We start from the raw sequence: 16,249 nt of genomic DNA, 5'->3' as shown, positions 1-16,249 counted from the left end.
TCTGTGCTGTTAATAGCAATCCCAGGCAGCCAGCAAAAGAAGTCTTTTCAATAAACCAAACCCAAAACGCTCCCGCTGATTTCCTTTCACCCTGTAATGATCCTCATCATAAAATGGTTTTCCGTCCCAAGGTTTTCCCGTCACTGGCGGCGCGTTTTCTTATGAAATGGCAGGTACAAAGGTGCCCGTCTGCATTGGTGGGTGGGGGTCGTGGTGGTGGTGGTGGGGTTATATGGCACTTAGAGAAGGGTAGAGGGAGTCCAAACAGTCAATGAAAGACTGGACATTGTTTATACGAAGCCTGCCTGACCACAGCCGAGTCTGACCTGGTTATCTGGGATCTGGCCTGGCATGACTCTGGCCAAGGCCCGTGGCTTCATCCCAGGGGGATCCCTCGCTCAGCCACTCAGTCTGCTTGTCTTGGCATCCACAATCGGGATGAGAAAGCTGACCTCTAGAGGCCCTCTGGCTGATAGGGAGCTAAAAAGGAAGTCTTTGAAACATTAGATAATACCAGAGGAAGGGAGAAGTAAAGGCATGTGAAGGAGGCCAGTGGACATAGTCTCCAAGTAAGACAGGGATTCTGGTGCAACCTATGCAAAGTAGAGGAAAGGAAATGTGGGAGGGCAAATGCTTTGACTGGAGAACCTCCAAACAAATGATTTAGCAGTGAAGACTAGATGATTTTCACCTGCCTGACAGGCAGATCACAGATAAGTCACGAGGTCCTGATGGCTTTCCTTTGAAGCATGTCGTTGTGTACTCAAGACACGGCATGCAAACGGAAGGGGCTACATTTCTTTCACATATTTTGCATATTTTGTCTGCACTCGATGTAGACAATTTATCTGAAGTGCTATTTTCTTTTACGAGCAACATTTTTCTCAGGCTAATGCAATCATTTCTGTTTATTAGCTCTTCAGAAAACATGTAATTAAGCACCTACCCAACATATTTCTGAGGCAGCATTCTCTTTTTTGTATTCTAACATGTCAAGATGATGTAAAATAGCAGATTAAAAGAGCATCCTTCTCAAGGAATATGCAAGGCGTCACACCTGCACTGTAACATTCTTGCTGTTCCATACTAACACAGTGTGACCACCCAGAATACCAGAAGACTGCCCAGAAAAGCAGGGGATCAGAAAGTGGAAACATTTACCCCCTACCGCTGATTGCAGTCTAATCACTTTAAGACCTTTGGAGCTTGAGGAGGGAAATCTGGGATCAGTCTTCAGCAGCCTGCCTACTGTGACCCCTGAAGACACACCGGAAGGTGTTGATTCACCCCCACCTAGACCCTCGAGCCGCATTCATGAGTGCGCGACTCGAGGGTCAGCAGCATGCTCCAAGAACCCTGGAGCCACAGGAGCAGAGCCACAACTCAATCATAGGCGCCATTAGGTCTCCTGGCCTTTCCAGCGCTACTCATTTGAAGAAAAGATGCCCTCAAAACAGCAGCCTAACAAGAGCATGAGGCACAGTCAAGAGCTGTGTCTCCCGAGATGGCCTGCGAGTTGAGACCCCTGCTAAATCTTGTGGAACCTTGACTTTGACCACCTTTACACAGAGACAATTGAAAGATAGGGTCAAGGGAAGCAGACTGACCCACTGAGAGCTGTCAGTCCTCTTCAATCTTCCCCACAGGGCTAGACAGAGCGCAGGTGGAGGGTCTGGTTGTTTGTTCCTCAGAGGAGACCCATTGCTACTTCATTCATTGCGGATGTGGGGAACCTGACACCCCAACACATTGCTTTGAAGTTACACAAACTAAGTTACACAAACACCACACAAAAGGAGCACACCCCATCAACACTGCAGCTTGGCAATAAAACAAATGCTCCAACTTCCAAATTGTTCCCATGCACAGCTCCTTTAATTTAGTCCCATCTCAATTGACAACCATGTAAGTTTTTCAACAGCAGACTTTCCAGGGCTTGAGTGCCTGTAATTCAATTTGCCAAACACATTGTCATGCTCTGCAGCTGAGAGTGACTCAAGCTTCAAAGAAAAGAAAGCGCAATAGAAGCTGGCAAGCCTGCTGGCAATGAAGAGTCTTTTAGAGCTGTGGACCTGCTCGAAACAGACAGACAGCGGGCACACACATAGTCCCCACAGCCAGGACTAGACCGGCTGATTTCAATATTGTAGGGTACACAATTGGTGCACAACTGTCACAAAATAGGTCTACAACACAAGTTAACGTGTGCGTCATCAGGCTTACTTATTGAATGCCAGTTTGTTTGTACCTTTTCCTGGGCCAAAAAGGTACAGACCTGATTTGAGGCAATTATCTCAGTGACAGTGTGCTGTACAACGATCGGTACAATCCTATACTTTGAGTCCCCTTTTGTCCCTCAAGGTCCAATGCACATTACACATAGGGTAATTGCTTCAAAATACATGTACAGGCAAACTATCACGGGTACAAAAGCAACATATTTCAGAGCAGGCCTCATCATGCACTTTGTCTGAAGGTGTACATTTAATTTGAAAATACACTAACGTATAGCCTATATAACTAATCACTGGATTCCAAAACAACTGTTTGTTACAGTGTCAATGGGGAAATGGAGGGTATTGCCCAGGGGAAATTGTACACCAAAAGGTTACAACGTTGCACTTTTGCAAGTGTACATGGGGGGGTACTTTGGGAGTAAACTAAAAGAGGACTAATACTCTACTAATGTAACTTGAAAGGGCAAAAAAGGTACAGGCACAGTAAGTTTCCACTTTTTTTTTTTTTTAAGTCCAGTGTCATGGGTACAAAAGCAAATGGCAACACATTGTACCCCTAAAGGTACCCCTGTCTTTGGCTACTGTCGTTAAAGCCTAAGCGAAATAGAAATGACATCATGCAGGACCTCCACTCACCTTTACAGACTCCAATTTCAGGGATGGCCGCGCCACCAGTCGAGTTGACAGAGGCGCACGTCAGCCCCAGGGAACAGTAGCCGTGGGTCCAGTCCGGCCCCCCGCACCGCTCCCACTCCAGGCGGGCACACTGCTCGCAGCACCCGCATGGATCCTTGGCCGCGGTCCGCCCACCGTCGCAGCCTTGTGTCGCCTCGGCGGGGCAAGTCCGCAGATGGCACGGCGTGCACTCGTGAGCCTCGAGCACCGGAACCCCACAGAACACAATCAACAGCAAAACGCACCTCTTGAGGAACATCTTCAAAAAAAGAAAAAAAATAATAATCTACTCTTGTCGGGATTGTCAAATGATGAAGCGGCCACGGCGCACACCAAAAGAAAAGTTGCATTAAAGTCACGTTTAGTGGCCCCACGATCCAAATGAAAAGGTTCTACAATGTCAACGTAAAGCCACGTCTCCAGAGGCTCGTGTGATGAAATACGTGCAGGAATCCTCAAGCTCGGCTCGGACCTGCTGCCGCTGCCTGCCTGCTGACAGCCGCACACGAGAACGCAAACTGAGACCCAAATTGACACGCAGCGGGCATTTAGAAATTAGCGGTGCACCCCCCCCCCCCCCCCCCCCCTGAATGACGCCGGTACCGACCAGTCACATGCAGCCCAAGAGAAGGGAGGACCGCGTGTTTCTTGCGCAATGATGCACATTTACACCGAAGAAGAACTTTCAATGAACTCATGAAGTGTGAAATGAACACAAGTTGCAAAGGAGGCCATACTCGCAACTCTCTACTTAAAAAGTTCAGTTACTTCCAAAAAAAAAAAAAAAAAAAAGAAGAAAAAAAGAGTCGGGTTAAAGTAAAAGTACTGATTCAACTCCTTTAGTTAAGTAAAAAAAAAAATAATTACACACTGAAATGTACTGAAGTACAAAAACATAAAAATGAAATGTACATGTGTAAATTGATAAATTGGCACAATTGGGAAAAAAAAACTAGTTCCCCTCTTTTATTAACTTCCACTGTGCTCATACTGGGGGAAAAGAAAAGAAAAAAAACACACAGAACATAATGCTGATGCTAATGGTAACAAAACAAATACATCTTAGCTGTGTGCATGTGTGTTTTTCAGATTACAGAGATTTTTCTTTTTTGTTGCCAGGAGCTTGTGGTTTTGAGGCTGCCGCAAGACAACACAATTACCACAAATCACTCTTGGAGCCGACATCAAACAATTTTCTTAATTAAATAAGGTCATGGATGGGGAATAACTTGCTCCTCCGAAACTGTTGCGTCATATTGGTTCATACTTCCTGGCTCCCATTCCTCCATGTCACTGCTGTCCGAGTTTTTTTTCTCACATTATAAGTATCAGTCAATCAAGATCTCAACCGCTTTTGACTTTACACTTGTCTACATTATTTCCATCTTTTCAATGTTGCGTCGACATCTGTGGAAGTTGAAAAAAGTATTGAATAAAAACAATGTTTTCAATGTGCCCGGAGAAAACCCACACAGGCCCGGGGAGAACATGCAAACTCCACACAGGTGGGGCCGGGATTTGAACCCCAGTCCCCAGAACTGTGAGGCAAACGTGTTAACCAGTTAGTCACCGTGCCGGCAGATAACATATCAGTACTAAAAATGTACTGGTATGTTCTCAGTTTGCAAAGTCAGGAAAAAAATTGAGGGTCAGCCCAAGTGACCAGCCGTTGTACACTTAAAAGTACAGTAGAATGTATACGGAACAACCCACACTGTCCATATCCTACCCTCCATCCCTTGTCACCAACCGCCAAATTGTTCTTCATCTGTATGCCACAACAAAGCCATCAATCTGTCAAAGCTGCGCAGTCAAACATGGCAGACACTATCAGGACCTTATCATTCCTCAGCGTAGCCTTTTGCGCGGCGCCACCAAGAGCTTATTTGTGTTCATTGGTGTCCGATTGTGTATGCAGGTGGCTTTGGCACGGTTAAAGATCGCCGGGTGTTTGTGTGCTTACATGGGCGGATGGATGGTGTCTGTGTGTGGGCACATCTGGAGGTTCATTGTCACTGCGCCACCTACATTGAAGATAAGAACAGCGCAATAGCAATGACAGTAAAACACACAATGACACAAGTGATTTTTATGATTTTCTGAACTATTTAGCCATGTGTTTGGCAAGGGACGTATTTTGGTGACTCAATGTTTGAACCCTTCGATATGAGCCTAACAATCACATTTCAGTAAGTGCTAAAACTGAACGGTATTGTGTGCAGCAACAAGTGACTGATAACAAAATAGTAAATATATATATATTTAAATTCATTGTCTAATCCCAAATCTAATGTCATTGTGTATGGAAGTGTCATCACACAACTGCGCGGAGTCATCCTCTCAACACAAACACAACATCCAGGAAATCTGGGCTGCTGTGTGCATAATCAGCTCCTTTGCTACACAACCACCCTCTTGTCCTCTGGCTCTCCCGCCACCTTTCCTCCCTCCTCTCCTCCCTTGCATCCCTCCTTAAAGCTCTTGTCACATCAGCCGCCGCTCTGACCGGCAGCCCGACGGCGTCTGATGGTAACGACACATCACATGTGAAACTCGGAGAGCCTCCGTTTCCTGGGACATGCGGAGATTGCAGCCTGACCACGCTGACCTATTTACCTTGGCGATGGGGGCCAGCTGGCTAATGTAAGAGGCCCTTCATGCTGCTATCATGGGCCATGGGTTTATGTTTAGCAGACGGAAAGGTCAAGGCACCTCTTGTTCCCCTTTTCCCTCTCACTACCCTTCCAGTTTGATGTAAAATTTTTTTGTCAGAGCCAAGACAACAACATGATTGAAACTTGATTAGCCTCTGTTTGACAGGCCTCTCCAAAACAAGCGTCGTCCTCACGGAGAGGGTTTCAGACTGGAGCGAGGCATTCGAAGTGGGGAAAGGTGGGGTCAAGCAGGGCGTTAGCATATTCTGAATAACTGTAGTGTGCATGTGCTAATGATGTTGTGAGTCAGACAACTCTGGGAAAACTAAAGCAGTGTGAGGGCGCCAGGTTCACGGTCTCCGACGATGAGCTCCCCTGTGTGTTGAATGTGATCCAGGCTTGTGAAAACAGCTTCAGGTGGTCCGCATTCATGGCTCCATCTGATGGAGATTAGGTGACCCCACCCCTCCTTTTCCTTGTCTCGGGCCTGTTGCAAACGACTGCCGAGTCACAGTACACCCCGATGGCGTGGAGGCGTCACACTGGTGCTGAGGAGGTGTTTCAGGGTGTGGATGATGGGGTGTTGTCGGACTCACTGGCAGCAGCACGGTGACACTTGGCTCAATGTGGAGAGAACTATGACGTGTTGAGGGCATGTTAAGTGGGCAGTATGCACCACACCTGATTACATCTGTCAGGGTTGACTCAACAAGCATCAGCCTATGGCGGTCAGCAGGGGCGCCGGCAGGGATTTGGGGCCTTGTGAAAAAAAAATCTCACTTCCCACCTTTCCATCTACGGCCATTCATCCATTTTCTATCATGCTTGTCCTCATTAGGGTCACAGGTGAGCTGAAGCATATCTCAGCTGACTGGACTGGTCTTCAGCCAATCGCAGAGCATATACAGCGGATATAAAAAGTCTACACACCCCTGTTCAAATGCCAGGTTTTTGTGGTGTAAAAAGAATGAGACTAAGATAGATCATTTAAAAAATTATATGGGGTTAATCAGAAGCACTTTAAATGGTGGAAGGTATGTGCCCACTTCCATTTAAAATGACTTTGAATGTGATTGGTCAATTCTGAAGACAGCCACATCACACATGCACGTTTGTGCAACCCCATTATTTCAGTTGTTTATCTTTACTTCCCCTCTTGAAATGATTTAAAATCGAGATGTGCAGGTCGTCTGTCACAAATGGTCGAAGAAGTTTTGCAATTTATTATCTTGGTCTCATTTTTTATGCCACAAAAACCTGGCATTTGAAAAGGAGTGTGTTGACTTTTTGAATCCACTGTATAAACAAATGAACATTCCTGCCTATGAGGAGTACCTGGAGAAAACTCACGCAAGCAAGATTCGAATCAGGGACAACTGAGGCCAACGTGCTCCCCCCTCCCTTTTTTTCTATTGAAAAGTACAGTAAACATCCTGTTTACAATATTTACATTTGTTGCAGTATGAGGCAAAAAAATCATGACTAATTAAATACAAAACAAATACATACAGTATTTCGCCATTTCAGTACACATACAGTACACATACAGTACATATACACATAGCTACCTACTGTACCTACTTACCTACTACTTACGCACGCACACGTCAGGTTCATCGAAGACTTGAAAATATTCTTGGGTATTGTTTGTTGTTACTCTATGTCCTCTGCAATTGGCTGGCGACCAGTCCAGGGTGTAGCTCGCCTCTAGCCCAAAAGCAGCTGGGATAGGCTCCAGCTCACCTGTGACCTTAATTAGGATAAGCGCTATAGAAAATGGGTGAAAATATGCTTCTTGGGTCTTAACAAAAATTCAAAACAGCGTCATGCCTGACATCACGAAAGAGGCCATCATACAGTTAAAGACTTCAGCTCAGTGAGCATCTAAAGGATTAACACCAGAAGTATGTTTTTGTTTTTCTTTGGCTGTTTTTTGATGACCGGCGTCCGCAACAGATTGTGTTAGAAGATTTTACTGTCATAAAGAATTGCGTGAAAAAATATTGAATCGGACAATCAAGGAAAAGAAACAAAGCAGCAGGCTCATATATTTGAATGTTTTTTAAATTTTATTACCACATCAGGTCTCCAGCTGTCTTTCACAGGATCCAAAGGCCAAAACCTCTCATTTCAGTCGTTCAACCAGGCCCGATTGAGACTGCTGGACACAAAAGATGATTTGCGATCTGTGGATTGCATTGATTGTTTCTGTCTACAGTGAGGCAGGTTTAAATGTAAGCATAAAGCTGGTCATTTCCTGAGTGCGATAACATAAATATCAGCATATAAATCTGTGCGTGAGCTAAAACAAACGAGGGGACAAGTCTTGGCGTTAATGTCTCCTACACTATCAAATGAAATGTACAAATATTCTTCGTAGACATATATGCAAAAGGTATCTCTCAACGACGAATAGATACGGCCCTTGATATTTCAATTATTGCTCTTTATTTAAATGTTGTATAGTAGACCATCAATGAAATTTGTACATCATTTAGAGTCGAATGGTTTCCAGAAATAGAATGAAAATTGTATTCTCTTGTGCTTCAGTGATGATTAAGTACGTGATTTTGAGTGTCCAATTAGCATCTTGTAAGTGGCACACATTAATAGTCTCTCCATTTACAAAATAATTGGTCATTTGGTCGAGTTTAATTTTCATAATCCATTACGATGACAAATTTAAAAAACAACAAAACCTGTAAAATAAACCTCAGTTTGCACATTTGGTCTGACACCTTTGCAAAAATTACTTCACCAGCTTAAGAAAAATAAGGCCATGAAATTGATATTTACTTATGACTTTAAATGCATTTTTTTTTCAGCCAAAACAATATTATTGGAACTTGAGGGAAACTAATAAACTGCTCTCTAACTGTACCCAATTTCAAGAAAGTAGAGAGCCAGAATACAACATGCAGAAGACCTTATTGTGGTATTCTAAGGCTCTATACTCAAACGTTTAGCTTCCAATGAGATGGTTCTCACGTGCGGGCTCCACCAGTGCGGGAAAATGTGTGTAAATGGCTAAATGAGGCATCAAGGACCTCACATAGCAGCTCTGCTATGACCAGTGGCTGTAATGTCAAATATTTTTAGGACTTGACTGGCTCGCTGAGTCATTATGAGTCAGCCCCCAGACCCAACAAAGAATACAAAGTATGGCCAAACTTGAGCATGAAAAAAGGTTTTGTGTGTAAAAGAAGACTCGAAGAACCCAATGCTAACTGTGAAGCAGGCCGTAAACAGCATGTGCATCCCATTGGTAACATTTGGAAAGTAGCAAACAGGAAACAAAGAATACACTCACATGCACATCAGGAAGCACTTTGATTGAATATTATTATTCATTCTGGCAGCACGGGGAAGTAGCGGTTAGTACGTCTGCCTGCCAATCGAGGGGTTCTGGGTTTGAACCAACCGATGGCCGTGCCTCATCATCTGGAGGAGGCGCGGCTCAACTCTGAGCCCCTCCTGGATGACAGAGCTTCTCACCCTATCTCTAAGGGAGAGCCTGGACACCTCGTGGAGTTAACTCATTTTGGCTGCTTGTAACTGCAATCTTGTTTTTTCAGGCACGACCCACAGTTCGTAACCGTAGGTGAGGGTGGTAATGTAGATCCTTTCGGTTCAGCTCCTTCTTCACCACGGTAGACCAATACAAAGTCTGCATCACTGCAGATGTTGCACCAATCTGCCTGTTGATCTCCCACTCCATTCTTACCTCACTCGTGAACAAAACCCCGAGATACGTGAACCACTTGGGGCCGGATTGTCATTGTGCCTTGTCTCTCCCTCTCACTCTCTGTCTCCTTAGCAATCAGCATCACCTGTGCAGCGCACTTGTCTTCAAGCAGCATTTAAAGCCTGTCAAGTCCTGCAGCCTTCGCCTGAGTATTGACACTTGTCTGTGACTCACCGGCTGACTCTCGTACTTCCAGGTTTTTTGTGGTATGACAGTAACTATCCTATGACCTGTTACTGTACTCACCTGATTGTGTTCTTTCCCATCTCTAGTGTTTCTCCCGTGCCTTCCTCGCCTCGCTGCCTGCTCCATCCGCGCCGCCGAGCCACTCCACCTGCTCACTTTCCAGCTTCCTGCTCGCTCCTTGTCCTGCTGGTCTACCACCCCGCCTTGGATATCCATACCATCTGTCAACCTGCAATAAACCTTTCTAAATCTACTCCCTCCGCCTCAGTCTGCTCTTGGGTCCAATCCAACTTGCATCGTGACAGAATACTCAGGCCATGACGGACCCAGAGGCGACTACACAAGCGTTGAGGGAAGCGTTCGCCCACCAGAGCGCCCATATCGGCAGACAAGACAAAGCCCGCCGTGAAATAATGGACTCATTAAACACTCTCACACAACAAGTATCCCTCCTGTCTTCCCGAAGCCACCTCAGCAATCGCCATGTGAGTATTCTTCCCGAGCCCGCAGCCTCCGATCAACCCCGCCTCCCGTACAAAGAGCCTCACGTTCCCCCTCCCAAATCTTACTCGAGGGACCTCGGGTCATGTAGTCAATTTCTACTAAACTGCACTCTAGTATTCAACCTACAACCGTTGAACTATCCGACTGACAGATCCAAAGTTGCATACAACATCCACCTCCTGCGTGGAAGAGCTGCCAAATGGGCCACTGCGCTTTGGCATAATTCCTCCCCGGTACTCACCTCACTAGACCCCTTTATTGCCGAACTCAAAAAAGTATTCGATCATCCCGTTAAGGGTAGGGAAGCCACTCGGAGCCTTTAAGCTCTCTCCCAAGGTTCGAGTTCTGTGGCATCCTACTCTATTGATTTCCGGATACTGGCAAGTGAATGCGGGTGGGACGACGCTGCGCTAAGGGGAATTTTTTTCAAAGGGTTATCGGAACAACTCAAGGATGAGCTCTCAACCAGGGACGAACCCACCTCCCTCGAGAAACTTGATTTCTCTAGCCATCAAACTCGACAACCGCCTCCGAGAGAGAGCTTGTGAGTGAGGAACAAGAGTGTGTAGTTTTGCTCCACTAATGGAGGCTGCGCCTCCTACCGCTCCGCCGCGCACTGAACCTCCGGCCGCCTCCTCGTCACCCACCACTGAACCAGAGGAGCCAATGCAATTAGGGGGGACCCAGTTAGACCCCCAGGAACGACAGCGCCGCATCACTCATAAATTATGCATCTAAATTATGCAGCCTGGTCACTTTATTGCCACCTGCACTCTCAAATCAAAAGACTGGGCTCACCGCGACCTGAGAGCGTCGTGGTGAGCCAAACCAACACCTCCCGTCCTCCACCACACCTCACCCACCAGTAGCACTTACTGATCTCTCCCGGGTCCCAGAAGATTACCAAGCTCTATCCCCCTATGATTGCGCCTTTGACCTCTTGCTGGGAGCCCCTCTACCCACCACCTGGTTCTTTAATCTCTCCGGTCCCGAAAAAGAGGCGATGGAAAATTATATCCGTGACTCCCTTGCTTCGGGACTCATCCAGCTCTCTTCTTCCCCTGTGGGGGCGGGCTTCTTTTTTATGGAAAAGAAAGATACCACTCTGCGCCCCTGCATTGATTTCCGAAGCCTCAATGACATCACGGATAAAAACAAAGCACCACTGCCCCTTATTGGCCCCTCTTTTGAACCCCTTTGTGACACCCGGATTTTCACAAAATTGGATTTACGCAACACATACCATCTCATCCGCATCAGAGAAGGGGACTAATAGAAAATGGCTTTCAATACCCCCCTTGGACACTTCGAGTACCTGGTCATGCCGTTTGGATTAACCAACGTACGTGCTGTTTTTCAAACCTTCATCAATGGCGTCCTCCTTGACATGCTGAACTGCTTCGTTTTTGTCTGTCTTGACGACATACTCATCTTCTCCCACTGCCCCGAAGAACATCGCCAGCATGTCCGTCAAGTCCTCCAACACCTTCTTGAGAACCGTCTTATTGTGAAACCTGAAAAATGCAAATTCCACCTCTCCTCCGTTCACTTCTTGGGATACATCATCGCCACAGGTTGACAGTTACAACCCGAGCCAGCAAAGATCCAAGCAGTCATCACCTGACCCATTCCCTCCACCCACAAGGAGCTTTAACGCTTTCTTGGTTTCGCCAATTTCTATCAACGGTTCATCCGTGACTATAGCAAGGTTGCCGTACCTCTCACCAGTCTCACCTCTACCAGCTCACCTTTCCACTGGACCCCCGCTGCATCGCAAGCATTCAAACGCCTCAAAGAACTGTTCACCAGCCCTCCCATCCTGCGACACCCTGACCCGTCCCTGCAGTTCGTCGTGGAGGTTAATGCCTCTTACACGGGAGCAGGAGCCGTCCTCTCCCAGTAGGACTTAGGCTCCCAAAAACTTCATCCTTGTGCCTTTTTCTCCTGTCGCTTGTCCACATCTGAGCGAAATTATGATGTTGGGAACCGTGAGCTGCTAGCCATCGTTTGGGCCCTAGAGGAGTGGAGACAAGGGGGCCATTACATCCTTTATAATATGGATTGACCACAAGAACCTGGCTTATCTCCGTTCCGGTAAGTGGCTTAATCCCCGGCAAACTCTTGGGCTTTATTTTCTTAGCCGGTTCAATTTTCTGCCTCTCCTCACGCAATGCCAAGCCTGATGCCCTCTCCCGGATGTATGCACCCCCTTCCAGCCCAACTGAACCAGAACCCATCCTCCTTTCCTCGTGCGTCGTTGGAGCACCCACTTGGAAAATCGAACAGGTGGTTAAAGAGGCTCAGAAGACTCACCCGGATCCCAAGACCTGACTTCCTAACTTACATCCTTCAGTGGGCCCAGAACTCCAAGCTCACCTGTCATCTCGGCATCACCAGCACCATTCATTTCATCCAGCAACACTTCTGGTGGCCCAGCCTAGTCAAAGACACCCGAGAGTTTGTCCTAGTCTTCTCCGTCTGTGCCCGAGGCAAGGCTTCACATCAACCCCCAGCTGGTCTCCTGCGCCCCTTACCCATCCCACATCTCCCTGGACTTCATCACCGGCCTATCCCCATCTGAAGGTAACACCGTCATTCTCACCATTATTGACCAGCTCTCCAAGTGTGTTCACTATGTATCTCTTCCCAAATTGCCCTCTGCCTTTGAGACTGCTAGCCTTCTTGTCCTCCACGTGTTCAGACCTCATGGTATACCTGTTGACATAGTACCGGACCGGGCTCCTCAGTTCTCATCCCAGGTCTGGAAAGAGTTCTGCAAGGCGGTGGGCTCAGCAGCCAGTTTCTCTTCCAGCTACCATCCCCAAACCAACGGCAAATCAAAACCTGGAATCCCCTCTTTGTTGCATTGCTGCTCGCCATCCTGCCTCTTGGTGCACCTTGTTCCCGTGGGTAGAATGTGCCCACAACTCCCTCACGAGCTCCATCACAGGTATGACTCCCTTTATGTTATGGTTTCCAACCTCCATTGTTCAAAGATTAGGAGCATACAGTGGCGGTGAGGGAGCATCTTCGATGGGTCCAGCCGGTGTGGAAGGACGTCAGGGCTGCTTTAACTCGGTTGATGGAGAAAAATAAGCGGCTGGAGGATCTTCATCGATCTCCTACTCCGGAATACAAGGTGGGCCAGATGGTTTGACTTTCCACTCCAAACAGAATCCTGTAAACTCGCTCCTAGCTACATTGGTACTTTCCCTATCACCAAACTCATTAATGCCACCTCGGTTCAGTTAAAACACCCCAATCCCTCAAAATCCAACCAACGTTCCACGTGTCTCTGCTTAAACCGGTGTCCACCAGTACCCTTAGCCCTCCGGCCATACCCCCTTGTTTTTCCACAACTAACTATTCTATTCTATTATATTCTATTCTATTCTAGTCCAAAATATCCATCCATCCATCCATTTTCTGAGCCGCTTCTCCTCACTAGGGTCGCGGGCGTGCTGGAGCCTATCCCAGCTGTCATCGGGCAGGAGGCGGGGTACACCCTGAACTGGTTGCCAGCCAATCGCAGGGCACATAGAAACAAACAACCATTCACACTCACAGTCATGCCGACGGGCAATTTAGAGTCTCCAATTAATGCATGTTTTTGGGATGTGGGAGGAAACCGGAGTGCCCGGAGAAAACCCACGCAGGCACGGGGAGAACATGCAAACTCCACACAGGTGGGGACGGGGATTGAACCTGGGTCCTCAGAACTGTGAGGCTGACGCTCTAACCAGTCGTCCACCGTGCCGCTAGTCCAAAATATGCCAAAATAAATAAGAGGAAGTGATGAAGCACATGAAGTGAGGAAAAGGCTGAATGATACAAATCCTCATCTGGTGTGCACCAAAAGTGGCGGGAAGACACACAAAAGCAGGAAGTTAAACAAACAGTCAAATGAGGTAGCTAATTTCAAAGTAAAACAGGAAATGACTAATTAGGAGCCCGAAGCCAGGGTCCCCTGGTGGTCAGAAGACAAACACCGAGGGTGAAGGAAGCGATGGAAGAGGCAGAATGGTGACATAAGAAGTTTGTTTGACATTCATATGTGGCCAATTTGCTCAGCCCATCTTTAAGTGGGCCTCTTGGTGGTTTGAATCTGTTAATCTATGTGGTGATAGTGAATTCCTCAGTGAAATGGAGCCATAAAGCACTCTTGTGTAACACTGCCACAGCACCTGCCTGGTGGAATCTCCTCTTTCATACATGGGATCATTTATACTATTGAGCCAGTGACCCACACAGGGTCGACAGTTACAGTCAATGAGAAGAGGACACAGCTGTAACCCAAATCTTCAAACTGGTCCATGTGCAATTTGAGTGGGTTTATTTGCACGTATTGAGTGTGTGGATAGTGGGGAAACGGCTTGTCTTTTTAGCTTGATGCTTTGATTTTGACTTCTTCAATTAACCCAACATGCATTTTTTTTTGTTTTTTTTGTTGTTGTTTTTTTTTGCAAAAAGTCCCGCAAGTAGATCCGAGCCAAGATTAAAAAACCTGAACCTCCTAACTGCTCGTATGTTTTTCTATGCCGATATAATTTATTTTTCTATCTATATTAGTCCTTATTGGGATTTCTTTATTTAATAAATGTGCTATTATCCATATATCCATTTTCTATCCCATTTGTCCTCGTTAGAATTGCGGATGAAATGGAGCCTACCCTGGGTGACTTTGGGCGAGAGGCGGGGTACGCCCTGCAATGGTCGCCAGGCAATTGCAGGGTACATATAGACAAATAACTATCCAAAATTACATTCACACCTAAGGACAATCTACAGTCTTCAATGAACCTAACAAGCATGTTTTTGGAATGTGGGAGGAAGCCCAAGTACCTGGAGAAAACCCACAAAAACTTGGGAGGAATGTGCATACTCCAAGCAGGAAGGCTGGTGCCTGGATTCGAACCTCAAAACTCTTAGGTGGATGTGCCCATCTCGATTTCCACTGTTCGGCATGATTGAAAAGCAGATCCAGAATTAAATTGTAAATGCAAATGCATTTGACAACAACTTCGTTTTTGATGTTAGTCAAAGTTATTCATACAAATGCATTTAATTTTGAAAAAAAAAATCCATAATTATGATAACAGCAACTGTAGCACTGACACGATCACCACCAATATGACAGTTGTCCACCAATATTATAGACCACTAAAGTACTGTAGTTGATCCTGACCACAACATTGTTGTCTCCATTTAAAGCCAGAGTACAGTCAAAAATAATTTAGAATCTTGTAGAATTAGACAAAAAGTATAATGTATTTTTTTCAGTTGCCACGTATCTTAATAAAAAGTCTCCGACATTAGAATAAAACACACACCAAGAATTACAGTACACTTATTACCCACTTTTCACATTGGTTCAAATCACATCTTTTTGGAGGCCGGTTATGCCTAATGCAAAAGCTGAGTATGGCTTTCGGCTAGGGCATGCAACGTGAGCGGCTATTCAGTGTTACCAACTGTTTGCAATTGTTGCTATATTTAGCTAATAGTTGCTATATTTACCTAATTATGACCTCTCTACCATCTTTCTTTCTTTCTTTCTTTCTTTCTTTTTTTAAGCGATGAGCAACATATCTTGCAACTTTGTATGTGTTATCGTAGAATTTTGGAGAAGTTTACCCCTCTCTGCTCAGCCTGCAAATCAATAGCAAGTATGCGAAACCATTTGCAAATTCAAACATATCGTTAGTTACACTAATCTAATTTGGGCTAATGCTGCAGCTCTGCTTACCTTTTGGCTTTTACAGTGCTCACGTGTAGTCTGGCCCTGGACTCTGGCTGTCGCTTGGCAATGATCTAGGAGCCTAGCAGCCCAATCATGGGCAGCGAAACTGAATGTATATGAACACAACAGTGCAGCAGATGTCCAGAAGGGCTCGCTCACAGAGACTTTTTTAGAAATGCGCACATAACGATTTAAGGGCTCGCTCACAGACACATTTTTAGAAATTGACACATAACGATTTACTTGGTTGTTTAATTTCACATTTGTGGGGTGGGCAGACACTCCAGAGACCCAGCTATCTGTATGCAAGTGAATGTCTCCTTTAAGAAATACAATTATACATGGTCCTCTGTCTATGTATCCTTACACCTGCGTCTTAACATAGATGATTGTAGCGGTTTCTGTTGGCTTTGGGCGAAAAGCTCCTCGGTTAAAGGTGCCACATTTACAGGTGGACCTCCAGCTGGCAGAAGAATTCCACAACCTGTGTTTCAGCTGTAAACTTGAC

General features: G+C 46.0%; 1 protein-coding gene across 1 annotated transcript in view; it reads right to left on the bottom strand.

The window, feature by feature from the left end:
* The window catches only part of crim1 (cysteine rich transmembrane BMP regulator 1 (chordin-like)), a 35,456-nt gene extending 31,996 nt beyond the window's left edge, over nt 1-3,460 (bottom strand). Inside the window, exon 1 of the mRNA XM_061795044.1 lies at nt 2,874-3,460. Coding sequence (XP_061651028.1) covers nt 2,874-3,171 — 298 coding nt within the window. The 5' untranslated portion in view covers nt 3,172-3,460. The remainder of the gene's footprint in view (nt 1-2,873) is intronic.
* Between the last annotated feature and the right edge of the window lie 12,789 nt (nt 3,461-16,249).

The sequence above is a fragment of the Phyllopteryx taeniolatus genome, chromosome 13 (assembly GCF_024500385.1).
Source record: "Phyllopteryx taeniolatus isolate TA_2022b chromosome 13, UOR_Ptae_1.2, whole genome shotgun sequence".
Taxonomy (NCBI): Eukaryota; Metazoa; Chordata; class Actinopteri; order Syngnathiformes; family Syngnathidae; genus Phyllopteryx; species Phyllopteryx taeniolatus.
The sequence above is the reverse complement of the archived record's forward strand: the minus strand, read 5'-3'. Positions and strand labels throughout refer to the sequence as shown.